General features: G+C 42.2%; 1 protein-coding gene across 1 annotated transcript; it reads right to left on the bottom strand.

Moving 5' to 3' along the window:
• nfkbiz (nuclear factor of kappa light polypeptide gene enhancer in B-cells inhibitor, zeta) lies at positions 1–27,999 on the bottom strand (the record flags this gene model as incomplete). Its single annotated transcript, XM_080834583.1, has 13 exons — positions 1–54; positions 1,277–1,444; positions 1,866–1,976; positions 4,999–5,168; positions 5,780–5,843; positions 14,819–14,965; positions 17,474–17,579; positions 19,094–19,653; positions 19,959–20,056; positions 20,144–20,177; positions 20,498–20,604; positions 20,812–20,964; positions 27,948–27,999. 13 exons carry the CDS (start codon positions 27,997–27,999, stop codon positions 1–3), a joined length of 1,824 nt encoding a protein of 607 aa, XP_080690709.1.
• Between the last annotated feature and the right edge of the window lies 1 nt (position 28,000).

Here is a 28,000-nt window from a genome sequence, read left to right as displayed (position 1 = left end):
CTAAAGAAGGCTTGTCCCAACCTGTATACCACGGCCTTTCAGGATACAACGAACCTGAACGGAAACAAAAAGACATTGTAAGGGAATGTCAACCAGAGACAGAGGTACAGAGGCATCTGCAATGATTTAATAAGAACCCAGACATTGTGGAAATGTAATGCTGCAGGACAATAGTCCAAATCACAACTCTAGGTTCTGTCTTTAATGGACTGGTCTTCACGATCACCAGATTAGAAATGAACTGAGCGAAGCTGTAGACCCAGTGCTCAGCTGTATGATTCTTGGCTAACGAAGTTAACTTGTCAACTAATCTTATTGTGTTATAATGGTTTGATCAGCTGCTGGCCCACTTTGACCTAAAATGATATGGAAATATGGCGATGGTGTTTTCAATCACTGGATATTGATTTGGGGTATTGGGGTTGGATTTATGTTTGCAACCTGAAATGTTACAGCTAACCACATGAATTTCAACACATGTATTATGATGAGTTCTGTCCGCCTGCTGAGAACTACATGTCCATTTGTGGGGCCGCGAACAGCTTGGAAACCACCCAAAGACCAGAATGATGAAAATAAATTGTGTCTAAAAAGAAACAACATGAAAGTGTTTTCCTACAGAAAAGCATGCCAATTTTCAGTCTAATCAATCTAAACCTTCTTCAATCATAAACTTTGGTTTATCATTTAATAGAGGATAACCAAAGAAATGATCTTGCTTTGCGTTTCAAACAGTACTTTGCTTTAGAAACCATCGTCAAATGTCTGGTAGGTTACACTTTAGCTTTTACTTTATACATCACTAGGTCCGTGCACATTTCCTTTAGTTCATTGCCAAGTGCTGCAGCATTATAACATCCCTCCTGTGTGGACAGAGAAAGGCGTTTGGGACCCAAATAAAAGGAGTTTGGGACCCAAATAAAAAATGGCTGTCCACCGATGGTCCTCATCCAACCTGAGAGAAGAAATGGCAAAAAAATACCCAAATCCTGGTGTGCAAAGCTTGTTGCATCATACCCAAGAAGACTTGAGGCTTTAATCACTGCCCAAGAGCTTCAAGGAACACCGAGTAGAGGGTCTGAATCAGATGATAGATTGAAGCTCCTTTGGCTTTAATCACTGCCAAAGGAGCTTCGAGGAGCACCGAGTAGAGGGTCTGAATCAGATGATAGATTGAAGCTCCTTTGGCTTTAATCACTGCCAAAGGAGCTTCGAGGAGCACCGAGTAGAGGGTCTGAATCAGATGATAGATTGATGTGAGTACTTCACTCCTCACCTGCTCTCCTGTCTCTCCATCTGGCACAAGCTGAGCTGGTTGCTCATTCTCCAGGTTCTTTGCACTGGGGTCAGCTCCTCTACGCATCAGCAGCCTCACAGCATCCACCTGTAGGGGGCGACCTTGCAGGGAACTGGCTACATGCAGTGCTGTGTTCCCATTATATGCCTTTAAGGAGAATACAAAAGGAGGATTAGGGAGAGAAATAAGGGGAGAGAGAAGGAAAGGCAAAACCGATGAAAAAGTGAACCATAGACATGAATATAGATGAAGAGGCAGGGAACAGAAAGGCTGAAAGGGTTGATCAGGGGACCCTTCATGGAAATGCCAGACCTAGGGTTTTTCAGCAGAACATGGTCAAATATCATTGCTTCTCTTCTTACCACAACATATCCTGATGTAATCACTTCCCAAAGTATATACTAACATGTGGTACCTGGGTGTCCACAGGCTGATAGAACTGGTTCTGGACAGGTGTACTGGTTGGTGCACTTAAAACTGCAAGACCCTAATTCTCTGACAAAATTCAAGATAACCCACACTCTCACAAATGTCCATTTCTTTTTAGCTCACTACTAATATGGCTCACCTTCAAGTTAATGACAGACAGTGACTGTGGCTGGTCAAGAAACAGGCATAGTAACTCCATATTGGCTTCTTCAGCTGCCATGTGCAGTGCTGTGCGTCCACTTTTACCCTCCTAGAGGAAGCAAACCATGAAGACAATATTAAATGCAAGTCAGGTGGCAATCATATGTAGTTATGGAACACTGGAGAAGTAAGTAGTTGTTGATCTACACTTCACTTTAACCCCCAGTCATAAGATGGATAACATACAGTATCATGGGAGATCCTATTTTGGTGTCATTATCACTAGTGTCAAGTAACTGTCATAACAGCACTCCAGGGATACCACAAACCTGGATACCCGTCACAAAGTCATAAGCAGCCATGTGGGGGCCAAACACATTAGAAGGGCGTAGTCATGGGCATATGGTCATAATACAGCATTCAAGACATCTTGGGTACCAGGCTCCAGGCTGTCTATAACAATTTAACCTGCATCAGGGAATTCCAGTATTTTTCAGACACTATTGAGCATGCCTGCTCAAGGTCTGTTAATACATCATCTGAGGGGACATTTCTAACACGTGGAAATGGCAGGTTTTCTGTATACAAATCTGTATTACAGAATTCATAAAAGGTTTGCCAAACAATAGCATTATCGAGCAATGCCTTCAAAACTGAAAGAATCAGACTTAAGCAATAAGCCCCAAGAGGCCGTGCTTTGCGCTGATTTTAGAACAGGTATCGTAGCCCGACCTATTATCCCGCACGACCTATTATCCCGCAAGCGCTGGTACACGTTACTTAATATTGATTTTGGTGTCATCCAGGATCGCGGATTTCGGAAAACTTAAGTCCCTGCCCAAAAAGGGTATTTAAATTAGCTTTGTAGCAAAAATGGCACATATACAGCATATTGAAGTGTATAAGATAGTGTTGTAATACTGCGTGTACAAACCAGCCTGATACAAATAGTAGAATTTTGATTTCGCGACGTTCGGTGTAAATTCTTTTTCTTGTTGAGCTTTATTTCCAACGGCATTTTAATTATCAATGCGGGATAATAGGTCGTCGCCAACTTTGTTGCCATTTCGCGACTGTACAAAACAAATTGGAAAATACGGTAAGAAATGATCCTGCTGAGAGTCAAACAAGACTTTGTGCATTGTCTACACACCTGTCACTTCTGAAATATGTAAGGTTGATTCATTAAACCATATTTATATTGATAAAAACATGTTTGTTAAGCGGATTTTTTGGTGGCCCGCGGGATAATAGGTCGCGTTACGATAAGGGAGTTGTTAGGCACGACGCGAAGCGAAGTGCCGTTAAACCCCCTTACCTGTTCTAAAATCAGCGCAAAGCACGGACTCGCGGGGCTTATTGCTTTTCTAAACCTGTTACTACATATATTTGATATGGTTTCATAAATAAAGACAATTCAATTTAAGAAACAATAGTTTAATGATAAACCGTCATTCTTCCGCCACTAAAAATTATAGTTCCTAAATAAATCGTTGCCACGCAACCCTTGAAGCAATGCAACAGCCAGATGGAACACTGGGTATGAAATGCGCTATATGAATGCCTTGCCATTGTAATCAGGTCAAATTGTAAGGTAATGCTGGATTTTACAACGGCTTTTAGCCAATCACAATCAAGGATTTGAACAATCAGGTTTAGAATTGCAATTACAATATAAGATGATGACTACATCGCAGTGGGTTTTACAAGGAATCAACTGCAGTGCTTCTTCTGTTTCATTTGTTAAGAAATAATTGTAGCCTGTCAGACCTGTTTGAAAATGCCCTACCACATCCCTTTGAACTGACTGTTGTATTGTTAATCAGGGTAGCTTATATGATTTTGAGCCTGTAAAAAAGAGAGTTCCCTTAGATTCCATGCCAATCTAACGTTATTTTTTATTGACATTGATATAGCCTCCTGTGCACTCTGGAGAATTGATTTTGGACTGTAATGTGTAACATGTGGTAGGATACATATTTAATTCAATAATCTTCTCAGGGACCTGAATGTAGCTGAATGCCTTCTACAACAGACTGTGCGACACCATCCAAAGGCATTCACGAGGTCCAAAAATCGACATCAACCTAGGATTCGTACTTTCTTCACAGAAATATCTGTCTTATTTGCCCTCAGATAGGAGACCAACCTCCTCGGTCAGAACCGGCCTATGTTAACGGTGCTTCTTCTACTTTGGAATGAAAATGCAAGAGCCAGACGCCACATCCAGATATTTTAAAACATCCGACGCTCCTATGTAGACACTATGAGGTCGCCCTTTAGGGCCTAGAGACGATGCAGCCTTTGCACAAGGCAAAACCTCTTGCACCTCTCCATTGGCCATGGCCATCGTCCATTGCTGAACCTCTTTCTCCAATTAGAGGAATGCGCTGTAACACCAGATCCACATGCCTGATCGTCTCTATGTAGCAGTTAAAGATACTCCTCTAGGTCCTTTCTTTCAACTCTCAAACATCCCACGTTCTCTTGACTGAATAAAGACTTCACAAACTTTATTGGATCCATGTTCTCTTGAGTGAATAAAGGCTCCACAAACTTTATTGGATCCATGTTCTCTTTCACAAAATGAAATGAACCTTGTTGAATGCAATCCAAGTTTGTTCTTCCTTCTTTGTCTGAGGAGCTCCACCCTCCCTAACATAGCAAGTCTCCTTACCTCTGCCTGCAGTACACTAATACCTTCTCTCTGTTCATCATCTACTCCTCTGCCTGCAGTACACTAATACCTTCACTCTGTTCATCATCTACTCTTCACCTCTGCCTGCAGTACACTAATACCTTCTCTCTGTTCATCATCTACTCTTAACCTCTGCCTGCAGTACACTAATACCTTCTCTCTGTTCATCATCTACTCATTTCCATTGCTTCTTCAGCTGCCTCATTTCTCAAATCAGGCTTTCTATTTTAACCTTATACCTTGACTAGGCCTGACCCTGTTTCTCCTTCCTGACAAACTCCATTTGGTCCCCAATGAACACTTATATCACAGGACATTGATAAGACATTGATAAGAAACCTTATGAAATGACATGCGGGATCTACAGCCTGCGGGAGGTGGACCATGTAACCATCTACACTACAGCATGCGGAGGGTGGACCACGGTTCTCACCTTAGTCCCATAAGAGGCACCCATCACCATTAGGACTTGAATGCATTCCCGCAGCAGCTTTCTCTTCTGTGCTAATGCCATCGCTTGGAGGGACACTGAACCCTCACGCCGCGCCAGCTCCTGAACCGCAGCATTGTGGGATAGGACAGCAGTGTGTAGAGGAGTCAGACCTGTGGTGACAGAAAACGTGTACCAGTCACTGGGGTGCTGTCGATGCCCATCAGAAGAATAAAACTGCATATATGTACTGTGTAGTCGTCACCACCCACTTCTAAATAATAATAATAATTCATTTTATTTTTAACGCACTTTTCATTCCAAAGAATCTCAGAGTGCCTACATATTAGAAATTAACTATAATAATACAATAAAATTAAAAACAAATTTAAATATTAACATCAGCATAACAGATAAGATTTAACACAAGGCCAGAAATGCCTTCCTGAATAAAAAAGTTTTTATTTTTTAAAGGAATCCAGCGTCTGCGTTGCCCTTACCTAAGACCCCTCCCTCGGACTATTACACTGTGGCCTCCTTGCCTCCCCAAAGATATGAATATTTACATAGGATCCCCTTACCTCCAAAGCCCTGGGTGACACTCTGAGCTCATATAGACCTTACACAACAGGTCAAACAGAATACATGGCCACACTAAGTTACCAATTCAATTCATGTTATACTATGGAATACTATACTAACCTAATTAATTAAATGAGAAACATATACATTTTATCCTACATAGTCGTCACCACCCACTACTTCACCATTCATCATCACTCACCATCATAATTCACAGTTTCTACACAGATCTGCTGCCTGCTGCTTTGCATACATCTCTGTATGGCCTAGAGACAAAAAAAAAAGCAAGAAATGGAGGAATTACAGGTGCTTCCTGACTGTGTGGGCCTAATTGCAATATGTATGGCAACACATACTCTTCCTGCAAGAAGAAAACATTATGTCCATACATGATGGTGTGTAAGCCAATGTTTCTGTTGGCTGTGAATGGGGCACAAACATGGGAGTTCTAAGGAGATGGTGTCCAGGTCCAGTTGGTGATATTTCTATTTTTAGAGAGTTCATCTTGCTGTGCTGTTTCTGTGACAGCTTGGTAAGAGTTGCTGTTTTTTACTTAACTCCTCTTGTCAGAGACTTCGTCCAATCTGTCTGATATGGAAATCTATAACTATGTATGCGTTTCTTACATAACTGTTTCTCAGGCTTATTCTCAGTAAGATATAGACGAGCTAGTTGATTGTGTCAAATCGCTGTTACTGACACTACTGTGCCTATGAAGGAGTGTAGACACCATCCCCAATTTCAGCCCTGGTTTAACAACAACACACACACCTTAAGACAAATATGAAGAAGGGCTGAACGCAAATGGAAAAACGTACATTTGCGTTCAGCCTTTCATGTTTGTTTAAAGGTGTGTGTGTTGTCCTATATACAGTATATGATTGTGATCATTATGAGTGATAATACAGTACATGCTATGAATTCCTTAGATATAGACAAGACTGCAGACACAGCTGAAATCATCTCAGCTAACCACACAAGACCCCAGACACAGCTGAAATCATCTCAGGTTAACAGACAAGGCTTGAATGATCTTGTCTATGTAATAGATGAAATCCACATTAATGTTCTCAGGGCATGTGGCCATGTAGTCCTCATCGTGGGGAACTAAATCTGCCTGAGCGTTCTGCAGAGGAGAGCAGAGCTGAGAAGATGACTGGAGTCCAGTCATTTCCTCCACATCCAGTCTCAACAGACATAAATGCATCTGTCAAAAAACTATTCCACAAAACCATAACAAACTATTGTTGCACTGCGTTCCAGACATGCTGATGAGCAGCAATGCCCACTAGAGCAAGAGCCTCAGGACTGTTATTTTCTTTGCTATTCATGAGGAGTCATTGCACTGCCTTGATTTTATATTGGATCATGGTGATAATCACTTGAATCTTGATACTAGTATGAACTAGTAAGTATATGAATTATGAATTACTAAGCATGGTCATGATGTATTCTCTGTTTGCAGAACAATTTGCACCACGGAACCAAATCCACGGCACAGAGCACATCATTAAATTCTAATTGACTAAGCTTCAGTTTGTTGCCTTTAAAAGGAGCTGCTGAACCATTTGGTTTACTGTCCATTGAGGGTACAATTACAATTATAGTCCATGAATTATCAGGAATTCATGCATGTAGAACTTCTTACATTAACAGGGAAATATACAAGAACCCACATGATCTCATATGTACAAGCTAGAATAATAGATCCCTAAATGTGAGAACTAATGTGAGAACTAATGTTTTAAAATCATCGTGATCTCTGGTTAATTACACATGTCCATGTGTTCACAGCACATATCACATGGCATCTGTTGAAATCCAAACACTCAATCATAATACTAAGTGAGCATGACTTCATCATGTTTGTGGCCCCTCAACTAAAGTGAAAGTGAATTGGCCCGTCTTTAACACTGATGAACAAGGTGTTATTTAATGATGGCATATCAGTGAGGACACAAAAGAAGCATCAGTTGCTTCTAGGTAAATTGTGTTTTGACCCCTCAAATAAAGTGCTTCTGAGTAAATCCCTCAAATAAGGTGTACTGAACAGCTTTTCCTATTGTGGCATCATATGTTTAGAAAAATTACAAACACTTAAAAGTTGTGTCCAAATTTGATCAGAATTTGTGCCTCCCTTTGGCCATATCAATAACCACATCTCAAAAGGTCTAAACATTTTAATAATAATAACAGTAACAATAATATTATTACTAATTAGGTCCTACCAGAAGCACATGTTAAAGGTCAAACTCAAACAGCTTGAGATGGAACATTACCAATATTCTGCCTCTGCTATCCATTATTCCGCATATATTATGGTTACTTGCCAAAACTATTAAAGACATTTCTCCAAAATGTCCCTTTTAATATTTTTTTCGCCATTTCTTGGCTTTCCCTGGGAAAAAAAACAAGATGTAAGCAAATGGAGTTTCAGATATCTGAACGCTTCTTGAGATAATGCAATATGTCAATTGTAGTGCCCCCTATAGACAAAATATATGAAATTTGGCGTGCATCCAAAGATAGTGTCAACTTTGGGTACATTTTAACCTATACATGACAAGATATTGGCAATAGAGTTAATCGAGGCCACACCTTAGCATTTCTTAACTTTGATTTTGAATCTAACATTTATTTCTTCAACGTTTTAAGCAGCATAGTCTGGAGCTAAAGCACACCACATGTTGTATCTGTTGAATGAAGGGCCTAAAATAAGTTTATTTTCCCTCCTGCTTTCTGAGATTTTGTGGGTTATAGGCCCATGGAAATTTTGGGAAATGATATGTCATAAAGGCACCAATGTTTTGTCCTAACCCACGCAAATGCAGAGATATGAGCCAAAACATGAATGTGATGAGTGCCCCCAATTAGTTTCATACTTCCATGGCTTTTATATGCCGTTATGATTGAGCCTATAAAGTTTCATGAAGTTTGGCCATTCACACCCGAGATGTGAAAATGTAAATTTGCTTGTTTTTAGCTTCTCCTAGAGTCATGCAAAGGTTAGTACAATTTCTCTCGTAGCTCAGAAACATATACCAAGTTTGGTGCCTGGAGTCTTTCCTGATTTGACCTCTAATTATAATGAGAACAAGAACAATAGGGTTCCAGCAGCATACAAGGTCTACACAAGTGCATATAGAAAGAAGAGGTGCAAAAACTGAAAATGAATGTAGTGTCCTGTTAAGACAGGATAAGGTAGTGTGTAGTGTCCTGTTAAGACAGGATAAGGTAGTGGGACAGCTCCTGGGGAAGAGGGGTGATGGCAAGCCAGGGACACAGGGTCAGGGACAGGGACACAGGTACAGGGACACAGGGTCAGGGACAGGGACACAGGTACAGGGACACAGGGTCAGGGACAGAGACACAGGGACAGGGACACAGGGTCAGGGACAGAGACACAGGTACAGGGACACAGGGTCAGGGACAGGGACACAGGTACAGGGACACAGGGTCAGGGACAGAGACACAGGGTCAGGGACAGAGACACAGGGACAGGGACACAGGTACAGGGACACAGGGTCAGGGTCAGGAAAACAGGGTCAGGGATTAGGGCCACAGAGACACAGGGCCACAGGGCCAGGGACACAGAGACACAGAGACACAGGGACACAGAGACACAGAGACACAGGGACACAGAGACACAGAGACACAGGGCCACAGGGCCAGGGACACAGGGACACAGAGACACAGGGCCACAGGGCCAGGGACACAGAGACACAGGGCCACAGGGTCACAGGGCCACAGAGACACAGGGACACAGGGACACAGGGCCAGGGACACAGGGCCACAGAGAAACAGGTCCAGAGACACAGGGTCACAGGGTCAGGGACACAGGGCCAGGGACACAGGGCCAGAGACACAGGGTGAGGGACACAGGGACACAGGGCCACAGGGCCACAGAGACACAGGGCCTCAGAGACACAGGGCCTCAGAGACACAGGGTCACAGGGTCAGAGACACAGGGCCTCAGAGACACAGGGCCTCAGAGACACAGGGCCTCAGAGACACAGGGCCTCAGAGACACAGGGTCACAGGGTCAGAGACACAGGGCCTCAGAGACACAGGGTCACAGGGTCAGAGACACAGGGCCTCAGAGACACAGGGTCACAGGGTCAGAGACACAGGGCCTCAGAGACACAGGGTCACAGGGTCAGAGACACAGGGCCTCAGAGACACAGGGTCACAGGGTCAGAGACACAGGGCCTCAGAGACACAGGGCCACAGAGACACAGGGCCTCAGAGACACAGGGTCACAGGGTCACAGGGACACAGGGTCACAGGGTCAGGGTCACAGGGTCAGGGTCACAGGGTCACAGGGTCACAGGGTCAGGGCCTCAGAGACACAGTGACAGGGACACAGCCTTGGCTGGGGAAAGGGAGAATATAGAATTAAGAAACACTTTTTGTTCTATATAAAATTGATATGGTGTCCTGTTAAGGTCTGATAAGGTGGCTGCACAGTTCCTGGAGGAGGAAGGCAGGGGCAAAGTCTGTGGCAGAGAAAAGTGCGCAGGTCTGAACGCAGTTTGAGTGGGCGGGACCGGATGGGGGAAGGGAAAGCATAGTGGCGCAGTTGCTTCAAGGTACAAAGATCTTAAACCCAGGTTGACTAGCACCTAAAATATTGCATTAGATTCAGGCTTTAATGCACTTTGAACTCTAAGGGAGTTCAGGCAAACGGGAGGAAAAACAAACCTCCCAGGCTGTGTGTAGGAGGAAAAAAGACCTCCCTTGTTGTTGTGACAAGCAACAGAGCAGTCAGCTCAACAGCTGCAAATAAACATGTATTTTATTCATTTAATGTATTGTTTACAACAGCCAATTGAGGTAAACATATTTAGAATTGTAAGAAACTGGTGGATTGACAATTGTCTGAATGATTCTAGAGCGCATGGCTCCACTCAAACGTCAATGCATGGCAGTATTGGATTGGAGGCTGATTTGTATTAGTTTATTATCACTCAGGGTTTATTCCTGTTTAAATTAACTTTCCTTTATATCACCTTTGTGCTGGTTGACAGGATTTTAGGACATTGACAAGATCAAAAAAGATAAATGATTTTCTTTCAAATCTGTATGTATCTATGCTGTAGTTGATCAAATAATAGCTTAGCAGACTCATGCAATGAGTAGTGTAAGGCAGCTGAAGTGGGGGTGAACAAACAGCCCATCAGGTGGGACAGAATCGGTCCAGGTGTGAAGGGGAGAATGCATCACCAGCAGGTTTGACCTGAACACAAGTTAATAATTGAGGGCTGAGCTTGTCAACACCTTGATAACAGGTGCGTTGGTCTGAAACTCTGATGCAGTTAGACCTGTTCGACCAGAAAAGGGAATTTCCCCAGAGCTTTTTTTCAGTGCTTTGAGGAAGTATATAATAGATTAACTACCGAATCAGTTATGAGGAAGTAGTCTGAAGAGAGCAGAGCACAAGTGGGAATATGCAACCAAGTCACAAGCTTGTGTCAGTATGTAAGGATCGCAGAATTACCAAAACATGACAGTAAAGAGTGCACACCAGACACAAATATACACATACATACAGTAAGAGGACAGACGGTACATAACAGTACAAATCCATAGAGTTGATCATCCCATTTAAACTATTTACAGGATGTCTTTCACATGTTAAAGATTAACAGTATATCCATTCCTTGCATGCAGGAGGAGGGGAGGAAGAGATGCATGGAGGAGGAGGGGAGGAAGAGATGCATGGAGGAGGAGGGGAGGAAGAGGGGAGGAGGAGGGGAGGAAGAGATGTATGGAGGAGGAGAGGAGGAAGAGATGCATGGAGGAGGAGGGGAGGAAGAGATGCATGCAGGAGGAGGGGAGGAAGAGATGCATGGAGGAGGAGGGGAGGAAGAGATGCATGGAGGAGGAGGGGATAAAGAGATGCATGGAGGAGGAGGGGAGGAAGAGATGCATGGAGGAGGAGGGGAGGAAGAGATGCATGGAGGAGGAGGGGATAAAGAGATGCATGGAGGAGGAGGGGAGGAAGAGATGCATGGAGGAGGAGGGGAGGAAGAGATGCATGGAGGAGGAGGGGAGGAAGAGATGCATGCAGGAGGAGGGGAGGAAGAGATGCATGGAGGAGGAGGGGAGGAGGAGGGGAGGAAGAGATGCATGGAGGAGGAGGGGAGGAAGAGATGCATGGAGGAGGAGGGGAGGAAGAGATGCATGGAGGAGGAGGGGAGGAAGAGATGCATGGAGGAGGAGGGGAGGAAGAGATGCATGGAGGAGGAGGGGAGGAAGAGATGCATGGAGGAGGAGGGGAGGAAGAGATGCATGGAGGAGGAGGGGAGGAAGAGATGCATGGAGGAGGAGAGGAGGAAGAGATGCATGGAGGAGGAGTGGAGGAAGAGATGCATGGAGGAGGAGGGGAGGAAGAGATGCATGGAGGAGGAGGGGAGGAAGAGATGCATGGAGGAGGAGAGGAGGAAGAGATGCATGGAGGAGGAGGGGAGGAGGAGGGGAGGAAGAGATGCATGGAGGAGGAGGGGAGGAAGAGATGCATGGAGGAGGAGGGGAGGAGGAGGGGAGGAAGAGATGCATGGAGGAGGAGGGGAGGAGGAGGGGAGGAAGAGATGCATGGAGGAGGAGGGGAGGAGGAGGGGAGGAAGAGATGCATGGAGGAGGAGTGGAGGAAGAGATGCATGGAGGAGGAGGGGAGGAAGAGATGCATGGAGGAGGAGTGGAGGAAGAGATGCATGGAGGAGGAGAGGAGGAAGAGATGCATGGAGGAGGAGAGGAGGAAGAGATGCATGGAGGAGGAGTGGAGGAGGAGTGGAGGAAGAGATGCATGGAGGAGGAGAGGAGGAAGAGATGCATGGAGGAGGAGAGGAGGAAGAGATGCATGGAGGAGGAGTGGAGGAGGAGGGAAGGAAGAGATGCATGGAGGAGGAGGGGAGGAAGAGATGCATGGAGGAGGAGGGGAGGAGGAGGGGAGGAAGAGATGCATGGAGGAGGAGGGGAGGAAGAGATGCATGGAGGAGGAGGGGAGGAGGAGGGGAGGAAGAGATGCATGGAGGAGGAGGGGAGGAAGAGATGCATGGAGGACGGGGGATTCCTGCATGAAAAATAAGACTTCCTCATTCTCTCATGCATCACTATGAAGAGGTGTCACTACTTAGGGTACAGAAGCACCCCTCTTTCTTAACTTAATGGACCTGTCCTTTTATACACCAAAAGATATAAGATCATTTAAAGATCATTCAAAACACAACATTTTATTTTGCATGTAATTATGATTAGTGAGATTAAGACTGCTCCTTGAAAATTGATGAATCTAATTCTCTGTCGGACACTTGACAGTCGACTGAGACTCTTTTCTTTTGTCTGACAGTGTGCATTACAGTAACAAGATAAAACAGATAGAAGTTTACCAAAAAGCATAGGGATAACATTTCAATGAGGAATAAGAAATAAGGGAAATCATAAATCTTCTAGAAGGGCAAGCTTGCACGCTTGCTTAAAAAAGAAATTCATGCAACAACACGGGCTGGTTAACTGGTGATATAAGCTGAAACCTGATGTGGAGTGGTTGATGAACTAGTCACGGTAGAACCACTCAAGACTCAAGTCTAAAGTATGGCAGCATTTCAGACTTCTGAAGGACAACCCTTACAAAGTGAAATGCAAACTCTTTATGCAAAAAAGAGAGACACCACTAGGTACGCAGTCATGGTCAACTATGAGCGAGGTGTTTATGGAGCTCATTAACTCATTTCTTCAAGATAGCTTATGGACTGACTGACTGACTTTAATTTTTCTTATTTTTATTTATTTCTATGAGATTATTGTAATTTTAACAACCTGTTTGTTAAGTGACCTTGGGTGTCATGAAAGGCGCTTTAAATAAAATGTATTATTATTTATTATTATTATTATTATTATTATTAAGGAGAGTGCAGCAGGAAGTCTCACTGCTGACATTTAGACGTCACAGCAAATGGAATCTTAAATGACAACGAATGTCAATTTTATTACAGACGACTGGTGACCTTTAAAAACAAAAGTGATTGGAGAGTCACACCAACGCAAACAAGACTGAGCAAAGTCATGGGTTCGTATGGCATTCCAGGAAGTTGTGACAACACAGCAAACATGATTCTGTGTTCAGACATGTTAACCAGCGATCCGTCCAGGGGAACAGTGTGAGGGCTTTGTTGTGTTGGGCACACACTGCAATTTTTAATAAACGCAGCCATAAAATAAGCCGTCGCACCAAAAAATAAGCCGTCGCACCATAGCAGCTGCAAGGCACCTTGCCAGTCACCCCAAAAAAAGTGCTAAATCCACAGCAGCACTTCAAATAAAGCAACTCCTACAGAAAGTTACCAAACACAAACTGACCCAAGATGTGTCAACTCGCTGGAACTCTACATTCTTAATGCTTAAGCGTCCTGTGGAACAGCAATGGCCAGTTACCGTGGTGCGCTCAGACCCTGGTAGCAGCAAGAGGGCCCAGGGGAGACTCGCCGAGGACGTTAGCCAATGACTGGAGCCCATGGTCACTGTCACAGGACCAAACTGCTTTATTGTCTGCCACCAATATGAAGACACGTCACTGTAAGTGTGCAAGTACAATAGTGCAGCCAAGTTCAATGCGAGATGCTCTGAAGTAAAAAAAAAAAAAAAAAAGTAAAAGTAAATTGCAAAAAGTGCCAGGGTGACGTATCGGCGTTGGCATAGCAACTGTCACTAAAGAGTCGTTCAAAAGTCAACATTACCTCATCCGGGCTGTTTTAGGCACCCGGTGCCTTTTAAGCTTGACACAGCCACTAAAGCACCCTCTGGGTGTCTGTGCAGCTTCATATTAACACAAGCTCATATTCAAACATATTAAAAATGAACTCATATTACACACGCTAGAAACTACCAACTGTTAAGATGGTTCCTTTAGATAGAGATGCTAGGTTAACTGGCATGAGATCCTGTATAGTTTACATTTCTCAGGAGTCATAGAGGTTCACACTCTGTATCATTCTGCTCAAAACGGTCAGGTGGGAAAAAGCAGCACTATTCCTTTGCCAAGAGTGCATTGATCCAACGTCAGACAATGTAAATTGAACTTTAAACCACAAAGAAAACACAAGTGTGAATCCAAGTAAGACACAGCATTGACATCAACCGATACTCTGACCTGGGAGACCTATTCAGTCTAACTGGGGGACATAAACCTGAGAAAAACAATAGTCCTTCATGTTTCCTACTGGTTTTCCAGGCTGGTACTTACCTTTAGAGTGTGGATGTGGCCCTTTTCTGCACAGACATGCAGGGGGGAGCGACCCCACATGTCCAGTGTGTTCACCTGGGCCCCCAGAAACAGCAGGTCCTGAGTAATAAGGTGCTGATTGGCCACCACGCTCACTTGGAGTGCACTCTGAGAAACAAATGTAGAGTTGTGTCAAGTAAAGGACAGAAAAACACCTGCTGTTCCAACTGGCCATCTGGGCTATGCACTTTGCTGCTCTGTGGTTTGGCATTGGAGTTAGCATGTTAGCAAGCCTTTTATCAATGCAATATTTGACATTAGATTGCTAGTTTTTGACCAAAACGCCTTACTGCTGCTTTAAGTAAGTGACAAAAAATCAGAATGAAGCCAATTACCCACAAACTTTTGCAGACAACTGTATAGAAATAGAATAGAATAGAAAAGCCTTTATTGTCATTGTATTTACATACAACTAAATTTGGAGTGCTTCTCCTTTTGGTGCGACGAGGGACAACATATAACACAACAATATTGCATATCTAAAAAAACGGTAGAAATAGCATAAAATATATATAAATATTAAGTGTGCAACAAAGCGCCGTGGAATATATTAAAGTACCTATGTATATATTATCATACAATATATGCAGCAACAGCACACAGCATAACAGAATATATATACAGCCGCGGAAAAAATTAAGAGACCACTTCAAAATGATCAGTTTCTCTGGTTTTACTATTTATTGGTATGTGTTAAAGTAAAATGTACATTTTTGTTTTATTCTATAACCTACTGGCAACATTCCTACCAAATTTAAAATAAAAATATTGTCATTTAGATCATTTATTTGCAGAAAAATGACAATTGGCCAAAATAGCAAAAAAGATGCAGTGTCTTCAGATCTCGAATAATGCAAAGAAAACAAGCTCATATTCATTTTTAAACTACACAATACTAATGCTTACACTTAGGAAGAGTTCAGAAATCAATATTTGGTGGAAAAACCTTGATTTGCAATCACAACTTTCATGTGTCTTGGCATGCTCTCCACCAGTCTTTCACATTGCCGTTGGGTGACTTTATGCTACTCCTGGCGCAAGAATTCAAGCAGCTTGGCTTCTTTTCATGGCTTGTGACCATCCATCTTCCTCTTGATCACATTTCAGAGGTTTTTGATGGGATTCAGGTCTCGAAATTGGGCTGGCCATGACAGGGTCCTGATCTGGTGGTACTCCATCCACACCTTTACTGGCCTGGCTGTGTGGCATGGAGCATTGCCCTGCTGGAAAAAACATTTCTCAGAGTTGGGGAACATTGTCAGAGCTAAAGGAAGCAAGTTTTTCTTCCGGGACAACGTTGTACTTTGCCTGGCTGAGGTTTGTAAAAGACCATAAGGATTGAAAAAAGCGGACTGGAGGGTCTTCTAGGTCGTCTTCTCTGATGAGTCCAATTTTCAGCTTTGCCCAACACATGGTCGTCTGATGGTTAGACGGAGACCTGGAGAGGCCTACAAGCCAGAGAGTCTTGCACCTACTGTGAAATCGGACTCATCAGAGAAGACGAACTTAGAAGAACCTCCAGTCCGCTTTTTCAATCCTTATGGTCTTTTACAAACCTCAGCCAGGCAAAGTACAACGTTGTCCCGGAAGAAAAACTTGTTTCCTTTTGCTCTGACAATGTTCCCCAACTCTGAGAAGTGTTTTTTCCAGCAGGGCAATGCTCCATGCCACACAGCCAGGCCAGTAAAGGTGTGGATGGAGTACCACCAGATCAGGACCCTGTCATGGCCAGCCCAATTTCGAGACCTGAATCCCATCAAAAACCTCTGAAATGTGATCAAGAGGAAGATGGATGGTCACAAGCCATGAAAAGAAGCCGAGCTGCTTGAATTCTTGCGCCAGGAGTAGCATAAAGTCACCCAACGGCAATGTGAAAGACTGGTGGAGAGCATGCCAAGACACATGAAAGTTGTGATTTTAAATCAAGGTTATTCCACCAAGTATTGATTTCTGAACTCTTCCTAAGTGTAAGCATTAGTATTGTGTAGTTTAAAAATGAATATGAGCTTGTTTTCTTTGCATTATTGGAGATCTGAAGACACTGCATCTTTTTTGCTATTTTGACCAATTGTCATTTTTCTGCAAATAAATTATCTAAATGACAATATTTTTATTTGAAATTTGGTAGGAATGTTGCCAGTAGGTTATAGAATAAAACTAAAATGTACTTTTTACTTTAACACATACCAATAAATAGTAAAACCAGAGAAACTGATAATTTTGAAGTGGTCTCTTAATTTTTTCCGCGGCTGTATATACTTATATACAATATATACAACACCAGTACACAGAATAAGAAATACAGAAATACAAAGATGGTATGTGTGACTTGCAGTCAATCAATAAAGTGAAGTTTAGTGCATGACTGTATTTAGTGTTCTGATGGCCGTAGGGAAATTTTTTTTCCTAAGACGTGTGGTCCTTGCTCTAAAGTAAAGTCTGTATGTCTCAGAGACTAAACATTCTATTGTATGAAATATTCATGAAGCTATACTATGTGTACTACATAATGCTATTCATTATGGTGCAAACAATCAATTCATATTCTACTATATTTGAATTCCAGTTCAACCAAAATCCTGTCTTTCTGTCAAATATATGTGTGGTACATCTCACCTGGTTGTTGTGTTCTTTCAGGTCTAGCACTCCGATGTCGGCCATTTTCTTTGCCAGCACATAGGCCACAGCCCTCCTGCCCTTTGCCACTGCAATGTGAAGGAATCTGCCAGGCAGAGGAGCAAACATTGGCCAGACGAATTATACCTGATAGCTCTCAGTATGCCCATTAGTTGCCCACAGTGAACACCTGTAGGGCAGCTTATAAAAAAATCCTAATACTACTTGTTTAAATGTAGAACAAAATCATTTTCAGACTTCATATAAAAACATACATCTAATATTTCTAATAATTTAAATATTGCTACAGGGTCTAAGTGAAGCTTCCATTAAGCTGGCGTTAGGATCCATCAAGTCATGATAATGTGCCAATGGGGCCACATGAAAGGGTGGTTACTTAGCAGTTGAGTAGAAGGGCGACACCAATGTAAAGTTGTCATTACATATAATTGTGTAGATAGGCTTTGTAAATTATTTGATATTATCATGATAAAAAGGGTATAGTACGAATTTACAGTTGTGCAGTAATGACTGGGTTAATCTAGTCAATTTCATGATACAAGTATATCACATAGCTATACCTTTACTCACAATAAGAGAGAGAAACTGTATCGAAATACTATTACAGGTTTCTTTCTAAGCTAGGAGTGTTAAGTCTGCTAAGCTAGGTGTGTTGAGTCTGCTAACCTAGCAGTATTTGTCTGTAAAACCTTCCGCTAGCAGAGCAACACAATAAGTTTAGCTGTAGCCTAGCTCATTTGCAAATAAGCATCACAAAAGACAGATCGGTTAAATTATCAACCAATGTCCTAATGTCTTCCTTTTCAAAAGAAAATGAGCTTAAGCAAGGTTTGCGTTTTGAGGTGCAGCCTATAGGGAACCTTTTCCTACTCTCCATTTTTTGCACAACTGATGTCTCGTCGTATTCCTCCCTTTCATTTATTCCAATTATTTATAAGGCACTGCAGATGGTGCAGCAAAACATCATTTTTTTTTGACAATGGATCAATGGATAGCATTCATGTAAATAAATCATTATATCTTGCCATGTCTATTTCTGAACTGACTGGTGTGAAGGTGATAGCAGGTTGGATTCCCTCCCCCAACCATTTTCAATTTACATGTACATGGAAGCCAAAGATTCCTGGGCGTATTCTAAACACACACATGGCATTTTCTTTCTCTTTCATAGTTCAATCAGAATACTCAACAGTGATTGGCTAATATATATATTTTTTCTTAGAGGAGGCCAAGTGGACGTGGCCCTAGATTGGCTCCTCCTCCTCTGCACATGCAAGCCTACATGAAGCCAGAAGCTTATGATTTGACATTGACAAGCGTTCCTGTCAACCCTGTCACAGTAAAGATATTATCGAAATTGATATAATGACGTGAAATGTTAAATTAAAGTTTTTTTCACATGTGTTTTGTAGACTTTTGTAACAGACTATATGACTATTAAAGTAATTCAATTTTGAGGAAGCCTGGCTTTCCCTAGGAGCCGCCACTGATGACTATGTTCACTGGTTAACCCTGAGGTCTGTTCATAGCACCCTAGTGTTTTGTAGATTGTTAAATAAATCTCAACAATCTCTCTTGGTCTTTTGCAGTTCCACTCACGTGTCTCCGTCCTCATCTTGGGAGGTTAACTGCTCAGCGGTCATTCCTGCTAGTTTCTCCCCCTCCTGCTGGATCTGCCAGTGGAAGAAAGAACCTTGGGTAGGGCCCTCTTGGAGTAGTGGCTGCGACTGGGAGGAAGAAACTTGGGAAGGGCCCTCTTGGAATAGTGGCTGTGGTTGGGAGAAATAAACTTGGTTAGGGCCCTCTCGGAGTAGTGGCTGTGGCTGGGAGAAAGAACCATGGGTAGGGCTCTCTTGAAGCAGTGGCGGCGACTGGGAGAAAGAACCATGGGTAGGGCTCTCTTGGAGCAGTGGCGGCGACTGGGATATTTTATATGGGAAGGGGTAGGACGACATCCTTTCAGGAGTTTGAGTCTGAGAACTTGGGGCAAAGAGGGAGTGGTTGGCAAGAAATGGAGTTAGGATCTCATTGTCCAGGAGTGGCAGAGTGAGAGGGGAGGGTCCATCTTGTATCATCCCAGGTGAGCGTTGCAGCATACTAATCACAAGTTCAGGCAGGGCTGGGCTCACACTTCTTGCCAGGGCACATCTCTGCAGGGACTGGAAAATGACAAGAAGGAAAGAGTTCAGACTCTTGGCTGCAACCTAATTATGGCCACTATAAGAATCATTTAAGCATCATTGAGGTTTAGACTGTAGTCTACACTATTGAATTAAAGCAAAGACGACTGCTCTTTGTCATGCATTATGCTGTCTCATTGTTAATTGTTTAGCAATTGCAGTTGATACAGAAACGAGAATATACCTTCAATGACCACAGGCATAAAATAATACTTAGCAGAAGGTAATACAACCCTCATAGGACTGCTCCTGACCTACTCCAGGTGTGAAAAGTATTTATTTACCATTATATTGTTGTGATTTGTGGAAGGTCTTTTGGGCTGAACAGGAGCAAGTGGGTCGACGGACGGTCTTTTTTTCACCTGCAGGATGGATGTCAAAACTAGAACAAAATAAGGCATGAGTTTATGTATGACAAGGTTGTATATAATATTACAGTAGCCTACATGTTCATATCAACATCACATACCTGGGTATTCACTTTGAAGTTGTTCTGGAAGAGTCTGTAAAAGTCATACAAAAATCAAAGCTTATCTACAAGATTTAGACTGTTAATGCTGGCCAGGAAAACGTATAACTTGTTGTAATGTGCAGAGTAATATTCACATCTGAATTATCCACTAGAAAATAATATGCCATCTCACAATACATACAGATTGATACAAATAAAATACCTTATCAAAAAAATCAATCAATCTCCTTCACCACAAAGCACGGTGACTGTGCCCTGTGATTGTCTGAATAGGCTGTGTTGCTCGTGATTTGAAATTGTCTTAGATTCTTAGGTTAATAGCCTGATTGAGGTGGGATGAGGTTCTTTTACCTGGATGTCGCCACCATGCCTCTTCTGTATTAATTCCTTAACTGTGTTCTTTACGCGTACTCCTTTGTATCCGGGGGCTTGCCGTGTGCCAGATAACGCTGTCTCATCTGTTTGGACAAACTTGAGTAACTACAGGCTTATCGTGCTTAGTATAATAGCCTATATTACCAATGTATAGTGTCTACAGAACCACAAATAAGAGTTTGTTATTCCCCTAACGCCATAAACATTTTCACTCTTCGTTATTTATTTACACATGAGCTATAATAGAGACAGGCTATTCTAAGGGTAACATAAGGCACATTGATAGATACCTCCACTTCTCAACGTTTTCTCCAATTCAACATACGCCAAAGAAGTAAAATGACGACCAAAGCTTTCCGTCGTTTCTTCTGGGACAGATAAATGCCCATGGAAGGACCAGGTATTTACACGAGTTGTTATATAGTGATGGGAAATTCGATTCACTTAGAAGATTCATAGTCCTTTGAGTGAATCACTAAAAAGATTCGAATCTTTTGAGTCCTTTGAATCTGAATCAGTAGAAATGTTGTCGCTGAATGAGCCCAGCAGCCCACTCCCTAGTGCCTAATACGCACGCTCACAGCAAACCACTGTAATGCAGTTTTGAAGATATCCAGGGGAAATATGCAAGCACACACACACACACACACACACACACACACACACACACACGCAATAAGCCTAGATACATTGAACAAATTGTAACATGATAGGCTTGGCTGGTTGGCAGCTTATCAGAATTAAATAGGCTATGTAATTTCGGAAATTCTGAATAGATAGCCTACTTATTTGTTATTCTTACTTAATTTAATAATTGAATTGTCATGTTTACAATAAACAAATTTCAAGAAAATTGGTTCAGACGAGTTACAGTCGATTTTGACTGAAAGAAGTCATCAAATGATTTAAGTCAGCTTATCTACCTTACCTTACACGTTAAACACGGCCTGAAAGTAGCGTTAATGTTGTTACAAACGTAGAAAATTAATCTGACGACGGGCCTGCTTGCTGTATCAATCAATTGAGGTTGGGTGAAAGACTTACTCAAAGGACTCAGGTGAAATGGGTCGGACGCGTAAGCTATCCGGTTGGGTGAAAGACTAACTCAAAGGATTCAGGCGAAATGGGTCGGACTCGTATCCGGCTGGGTGAAAGACTAACTCAAAAGACTCAGGGGAAATGGGTCGGACTCGTATCCTGTTGAGTGAAAGACTTACTCAAATGACTCAGGTGAAATGGGTCGGACTCGTATCCGGTTGAGTGAAAGACTAACTCAAAGGACTCATATTGAATGGGTCGGATATATTTGAATATTAAAAATAATGCAAACATCGGAGATGTCGCCAACGTTACTATTAGTCTCAGATAGCAGTCACGTTGGCGACATCTCCGATGTTTGCATCCTTTTTAATTTCATCTGAGTCCTTTGAGTTAGTCTTTCACCCAGCCGGATATGAGTCCGACCCATTTCACCTGAATCCTTTGAGTTAGTCTTTCACTCGACCGGATACGAGTCCGACCCATTTCCCCTGAGTCTTTTGAGTTAGTCTTTCACCCAGCCGGATACGAGTCCGACCCATTTCACCCGAATCCTTTGAGTTAGTCTTTCACTCAACCGGATACGAATCCGACCCATGAATTCGCTCAGTCTATGGATCTGGATCTGTGTACAGCTCTGTCTACAGGAAGTTCGGATTCAACCACGCAGCTGGCAGCTCCGGGTCCATATCAATAGCTATGCTTAATCTAAGTTCCTATGCGGATGAAAAACGGATATGTTAATGTTGTTATAGACCTACAGTTTGATGACATTCGTGCATTGTTTTAATAATGTCGTCCATAGCAGCCAGAACCGAAAGATTCGGGTTAATTGAGACCACGGACTCGTGACTCATGGGTGAATGTAAGGATTCGGATCTTTGAATCCGATTGACTCAGATTCAACCACCACTATTGTTATAGCACTGGTCTCCTTGTCAAGGTGACTAGAATACCCGTCGAGGATCATTGCGTCCACTTCTCACGGTGTTGTTGGTACCAGGCAGTTCCTCGTTATTCGCGGAGGTATTCACCAGAACTTTATCTTAGCCTACTTCCTTCAACGCCAGGGAATTTAACACTAATTACAGAGGAGAAAGGAGAGTGAAACTGACATCACAGTTCAGGTTGTCGCAGCCATAGACATAGTTGCAGCCTCCAATAGGGAGGGAAAGTAATCGAGGCGCGCCCTAATAGCGATCCTAACTCTGGGCGAAATGACTGGGATTCTCATAGACGTTTTTAGAGAAATATATCCCGGTCAATGTCGAAAAGTTAGTGGAATGGCTTCCGTAACAAAGGCTGAGCATTGAATACAACTTCTGATTGTGGTATATGTTTAGTCACAATCTCAATATAGTTGTGTTGTTCCTTTGTAATATGTTGATAAACAACTACAATGAATAGCGTATTTGGTTTAGATAACGTAAATTATCTGACCAAATTGATCAAAATGCCGATTTGTTTTGGTTGACTGGATCCATATGGTTTAAATAGCCTACATATCGAGTCAGTGGTAATAATAATACAGTCCCTCATGGAGCTAAGGTCTTGTCTGCGAATTGGTACATTTCGCATGTGCGAGAGTCGCCATTCGCTTGGCACAATTCGCTTCACGCGAGAGTCGCCACTTTGTGAATGAAGCGCGCTTCACTTAGGACGCGAACTACAAACAAATAGCTACACGTAACCTATAAACGTTGTTGAGACTTTTATTAAAGATAACAATAACAAAACAGAGACAAATAGCCACACGGTCAAGCAATGTAATTTATTACGTTCTACGAATCCAACTGATACAAACATGTAGCCTACTGTTCGGGTAGTAGGCTAATCTACAGCAACTCTTGACTTCTATTGAAAGAGATTTTGAAATCCTCAAAACCTGGTTTGATTTATAATAGATTCTAATTCATGGTCTTTGGAAATCGAAAAAGGAAATAGGTAAGGACATTCAATTAAAAATAAGTGATGCTGAACGAGTGACCGAGATAACATTTCTAGGAGTGGTCATTGACCATAAATTAACATGGAAACCACATGTTTATTATATCAAAGGAAAGATCTCTTAGATGATAGCAATTTTGTACAAATCAAGAAGCATGTTAAACGATAAGGCCTTACATATTATTTACTGTTCACTTATACTTCCCTAGTACATATCATATTGTGTGGAAGTCTGGGGATTGACATATAAAACAACTGTCAATGAAATCATTATTTTACAAAAACGAGCCATAAGGATAATAAATAAGGTTGATTATTATGCACCCACTAACCCATTGTTTATGAAATCATTTGTTATGAAATGTAATGATCTGGTATATTATAAAATAATGCAAATAATGTATCGAGCTAAATCAAACCAACTCCCAGTCAGCATACAAAGGTTTTTCTCATTTCAAGAGACAAAATATAATCTCAGAGATGTCTGTAAATTTAGTGTACCAAATGCCAAAAAATTAATTAAAAGGAGATGTATATCTGTTGTTGGAATTTCATTATGGAATGATGCTAACATAATCTTAAGAAAGTGTAAGACATTCTTTGTTTTCAAAGGGATGGTAGCTAAAGCAATTTTTGAGGGCTACAAGTGTCCATAATGTATGCAGGATTTTGTGCTGTTTATTTGGGATCTTGCTTCATTGCTCTTCTTGTGACTAACTTTTTGGAGGCAATTCTTTTGTTTGTTTTTTATTTCCATTACATGTATTACTTGTAAAAAATAAAATAAAAATGCATATGTTGATGGGTAGCTTAAATTGGTCAAACAGGACAGGCTTAAATACAAGCATTATGCTTCAGCTTGTGCCTTTTCAGTCACTTTGAATGTATTATTATTTGTGTTGAACTTGTTTGTTGTTACTGTGTGTGACTGAATAAAAACATAATCAATATCAACTTACATTACCACTGCACACTCACAACCTTACAGATAATGTATTGTATAGCATTTGTATTCAGTATGATATGACAGCGCAAGATATATGGGGTATGAGTAGTTGTAACATTGGCAGCAATAGTTGGTCATTAGCGCAGATATGATACAGGTACAAGTCAAGTCAAGTCAAGTCAACTCTTTTATTGTCAGATACACAGAACAACAGAGTTGGACTGGGCACTGGAATGCTTAAGACAGGACACCATACCACACTACCATAGATACTAAACATAAATACACATATTAAACAGATACTAAACAGATAAACAATCTACATGAGCTAAACTGAACATGAGCTGGACTGAGAAAGTAGTGCAAACAGCAGTAAAAGTGAGCCAGTGAAGAGTAAAGTGGCAAGTGTAAAGTGAGGAGTGCATTATTGTTCATTTAGGAGTCTGATGGCCTTAGGGTAGAAACTGTTCTCCAGTCTGCGGGTGCGAGACCGGACACTTCGGAACCGCCTACCAGAAGGCAGCAGGGTGAACAGTCTGAAGGATGGGTGATGACAGTCTTTTAGGATCCTGCCAGCTCTTCGGAGGCATCTTTTAAGGTAGATGTCCTGAAGGGATGGGAGTTTCCTGCCGATGATGAACTCAACGGATCTGACCACACTGCGTAGGGCCTTACGGTCCATGGCTGTGCAGCTTCCAAACCACACTGAGATGCTAATAGTCAAGATGCTTTCTATAGTGCATCTATAGAAGTTGGTGAGGATGTCTGGATTCATGCCAAACTTCCTGAGTCTCCTCAGGAAGAAGAGGCGTTTTCGGGCAGCTTTGACCACCTTGTCAGTGTGGGCAGACCAGGTGAGATCATTGCTGATGTTGATATGATATAAGTACAATGCAACGGAATCTAACCAAAGGAACCATAGCAGAAGAGTGCAGAGTATTCTGCATAGTGGTAATATAAAAATAAATAGATGGGATGTATACAGTATGATATGACAGTACAAGATATATGGGGTATGAGCAGTAGTAACATTGGCAGCAATAGTTGGTCATTAGTGCAGATATGATACAGGTACAGGTGAAGGTAGCAATAGAGGTTATGAATGAGGTAAGACATGATAAGATATATAGGCCTAAGTACAATGAATATGAGGTAAGAGTCATGAGGCATGATATGACATAAATAGATATGAATACACTATAAAATGTTAAGTGGCTGAACAAAAAAAATACCAATTCAACACCCACAAGCTAGTTTACACAGCACCAGGTTACAACCATCAAGGCGGCTCCTGGCCTATTGTTTAGGTTGATGGGCCATCAGACCTGGTTCCTGGCTTTTTTGTGTCTTGGAACCAGAGCTCTTACACTCTGATTGTTTGTTTTTGAAATAAATGACAGAAATGACATTGCTTGAACGTGTAGCTATTTGTCTCTGTTTTGTTACCGACTTTCAACCACGAGAATGAGTAAAATCTTTAATAAGAGTCTCAACAACGTTTATAGGCTACGTGTAGCTATTAGTTTTGTCTTTGTGAGTCAACAACGTATATGTCTCATATGCGCCCGTCTCTGTGCAATTCTGTACCGACTTTCAACCACGAGAATGAGTAAAATCTCTAATAAGAGTCTCAACAACGTTTATAGGCTACGTGTAGCTATTTGTTTTGTCTTTGTGAGTCAACAACGTATATGTCTCATATGCGCCCGTCTCTGTGCAATTCAGATCGCGTGTCTTTGTGAGAATTGTCAACAACGTAGCCTATACTGTATGTCTCATATGCGCCATACTGTATGTCTCATATGCGCCCAAAGTGTCGACTCTCGCCCACTCGAATTGTGCCTGATTCGCGTGAAGCGAATGGCGACTCTCGCACATGCGAATTGTACATGCGAATTGTACCAATTCTGAAGCGAATGGCGACTCTCGCACATGCGAAATGTACCAATTCGCAGACTTGGCCTTACCTGCCTCATGTTTCCGAATCCACGATGTGTTAATTCAGCGCAAAAACCACAATCTAATTACCGCCATTCGCAACACTTCATATGTTCTTATATACCACATAGCAGTCATGCGAATGAAATTACAGACAATAAGCCTTTGCGATATATTGCAACTTATTTCCTTGTCTTCTGGCCAAATGGTTATGTGCAGTAGCCTGGGTGCCATCCGTTTATACGCGTTCCACTGATCAGCAATCAGTGGAACGCGTACAAACGGATGGCACTGTCAAGCTAAAAAGGCACCGGATGCCTAAAAGAGCCCGGATGATGTAATGTTGACTTTCGAACGACTCTTGAGTGACAGTTGCTATGCCAACGCCAATACGACACCCTAACGCGATTTACCTCAGTGCATCTTGCATTGTACTTTGCTACCTGAGACCAGCTTGCTTGTATTTGACCTACAATAAACCAACCAAAACAACCATGTGCTTGATGTTTGACTTTGGTAGGAAAGTGGTTGATTCGCTAGTTGGTTATAGTATCAAAGTAAGCACATTTCATTTGCTAGCTCGTGCTAGTGTAACGAGCTATCTTGTTAGCTTGACGCTATTCATCTGTTGTTGTGCTTAAATTAAGAAAGTCTTTAATGTGTTGTGATTTTAAGACATATCTGACGGCACCCACAATTAAATTTGAACAAAACAGGGCATTGTTTGCACAACATTTTACTAAAGAACAACGGGGGCTTGCTAGCTTTGACATGCTAGCGGACATTGCTAACTTACAGGTTACCAGCAGGCAGGTGTAGCTAAAACTTTTTATTCGCTTAATATTGTGCCTAAACGGATACTATGTACCCCGACACTTTTTGGCTATCAGTCAGAGAGTCTCAAGAGTAGTTCGAAAGCCATCAGCTACGTTTTAGTCGCTTAATATTGTCGCACAAAAGGAGGAATTGTTATTAGCAATATAGATGCTAGCGCGCGAAACCTGTTGATGTGTGCTTACTTACAAAAGACCGGCAGCCAATATTAAGCGTGTAAAAAGTACCTGATGGCTTTCGAACAACTCTTGAGACTCTCTGACTGATAGCTAAAAAGTGTCCGGGTGCGTAGTGTCCGTTAAGGCACAATATTAAGCGACTAAAAAGTAGCTGATGGCTTTCGAACGACTCTGAGACTTAAAGCTAATAAGCGCCCGGCCTACGTGGTGACCCGATTACGTAATGCTAACGTTGGCATAGAAACTGTCACTCAAGAGTCGTTCGAAAGTCAACATTACATCATCCGGGCTCTTTTTGGCATCCGGTGCCTTTTTAGCTTGACAGCACCCAGGCTATATGTGCAGCCCCGATCACTACCCCTGCTTGAAGGAGCACGGGACACCGAGCGTTTAAAATTGGTACTGCATTAAAAATTCTAAATATTGGAGAGCGTTGGCTTTGTCATGCTTAAAAATGACCGGGTGCCAAAAAGAGCCCGGATGATGTACTGTTGAGTTTCAAACGACTCTTGAGTGACAGTTGCTATACCAACGATAGCATTACGTAACCCGGACGCCACATAGCCCGGGCACTTTTTGGCTATCAGCCGAGTCATT

Source organism: Sprattus sprattus (genome assembly GCF_963457725.1).
Source record: "Sprattus sprattus genome assembly, chromosome: 3".
In the NCBI taxonomy this organism is placed as follows: domain Eukaryota; kingdom Metazoa; phylum Chordata; class Actinopteri; order Clupeiformes; family Clupeidae; genus Sprattus; species Sprattus sprattus.
This window is presented reverse-complemented; position numbering and strand designations above follow the sequence as displayed.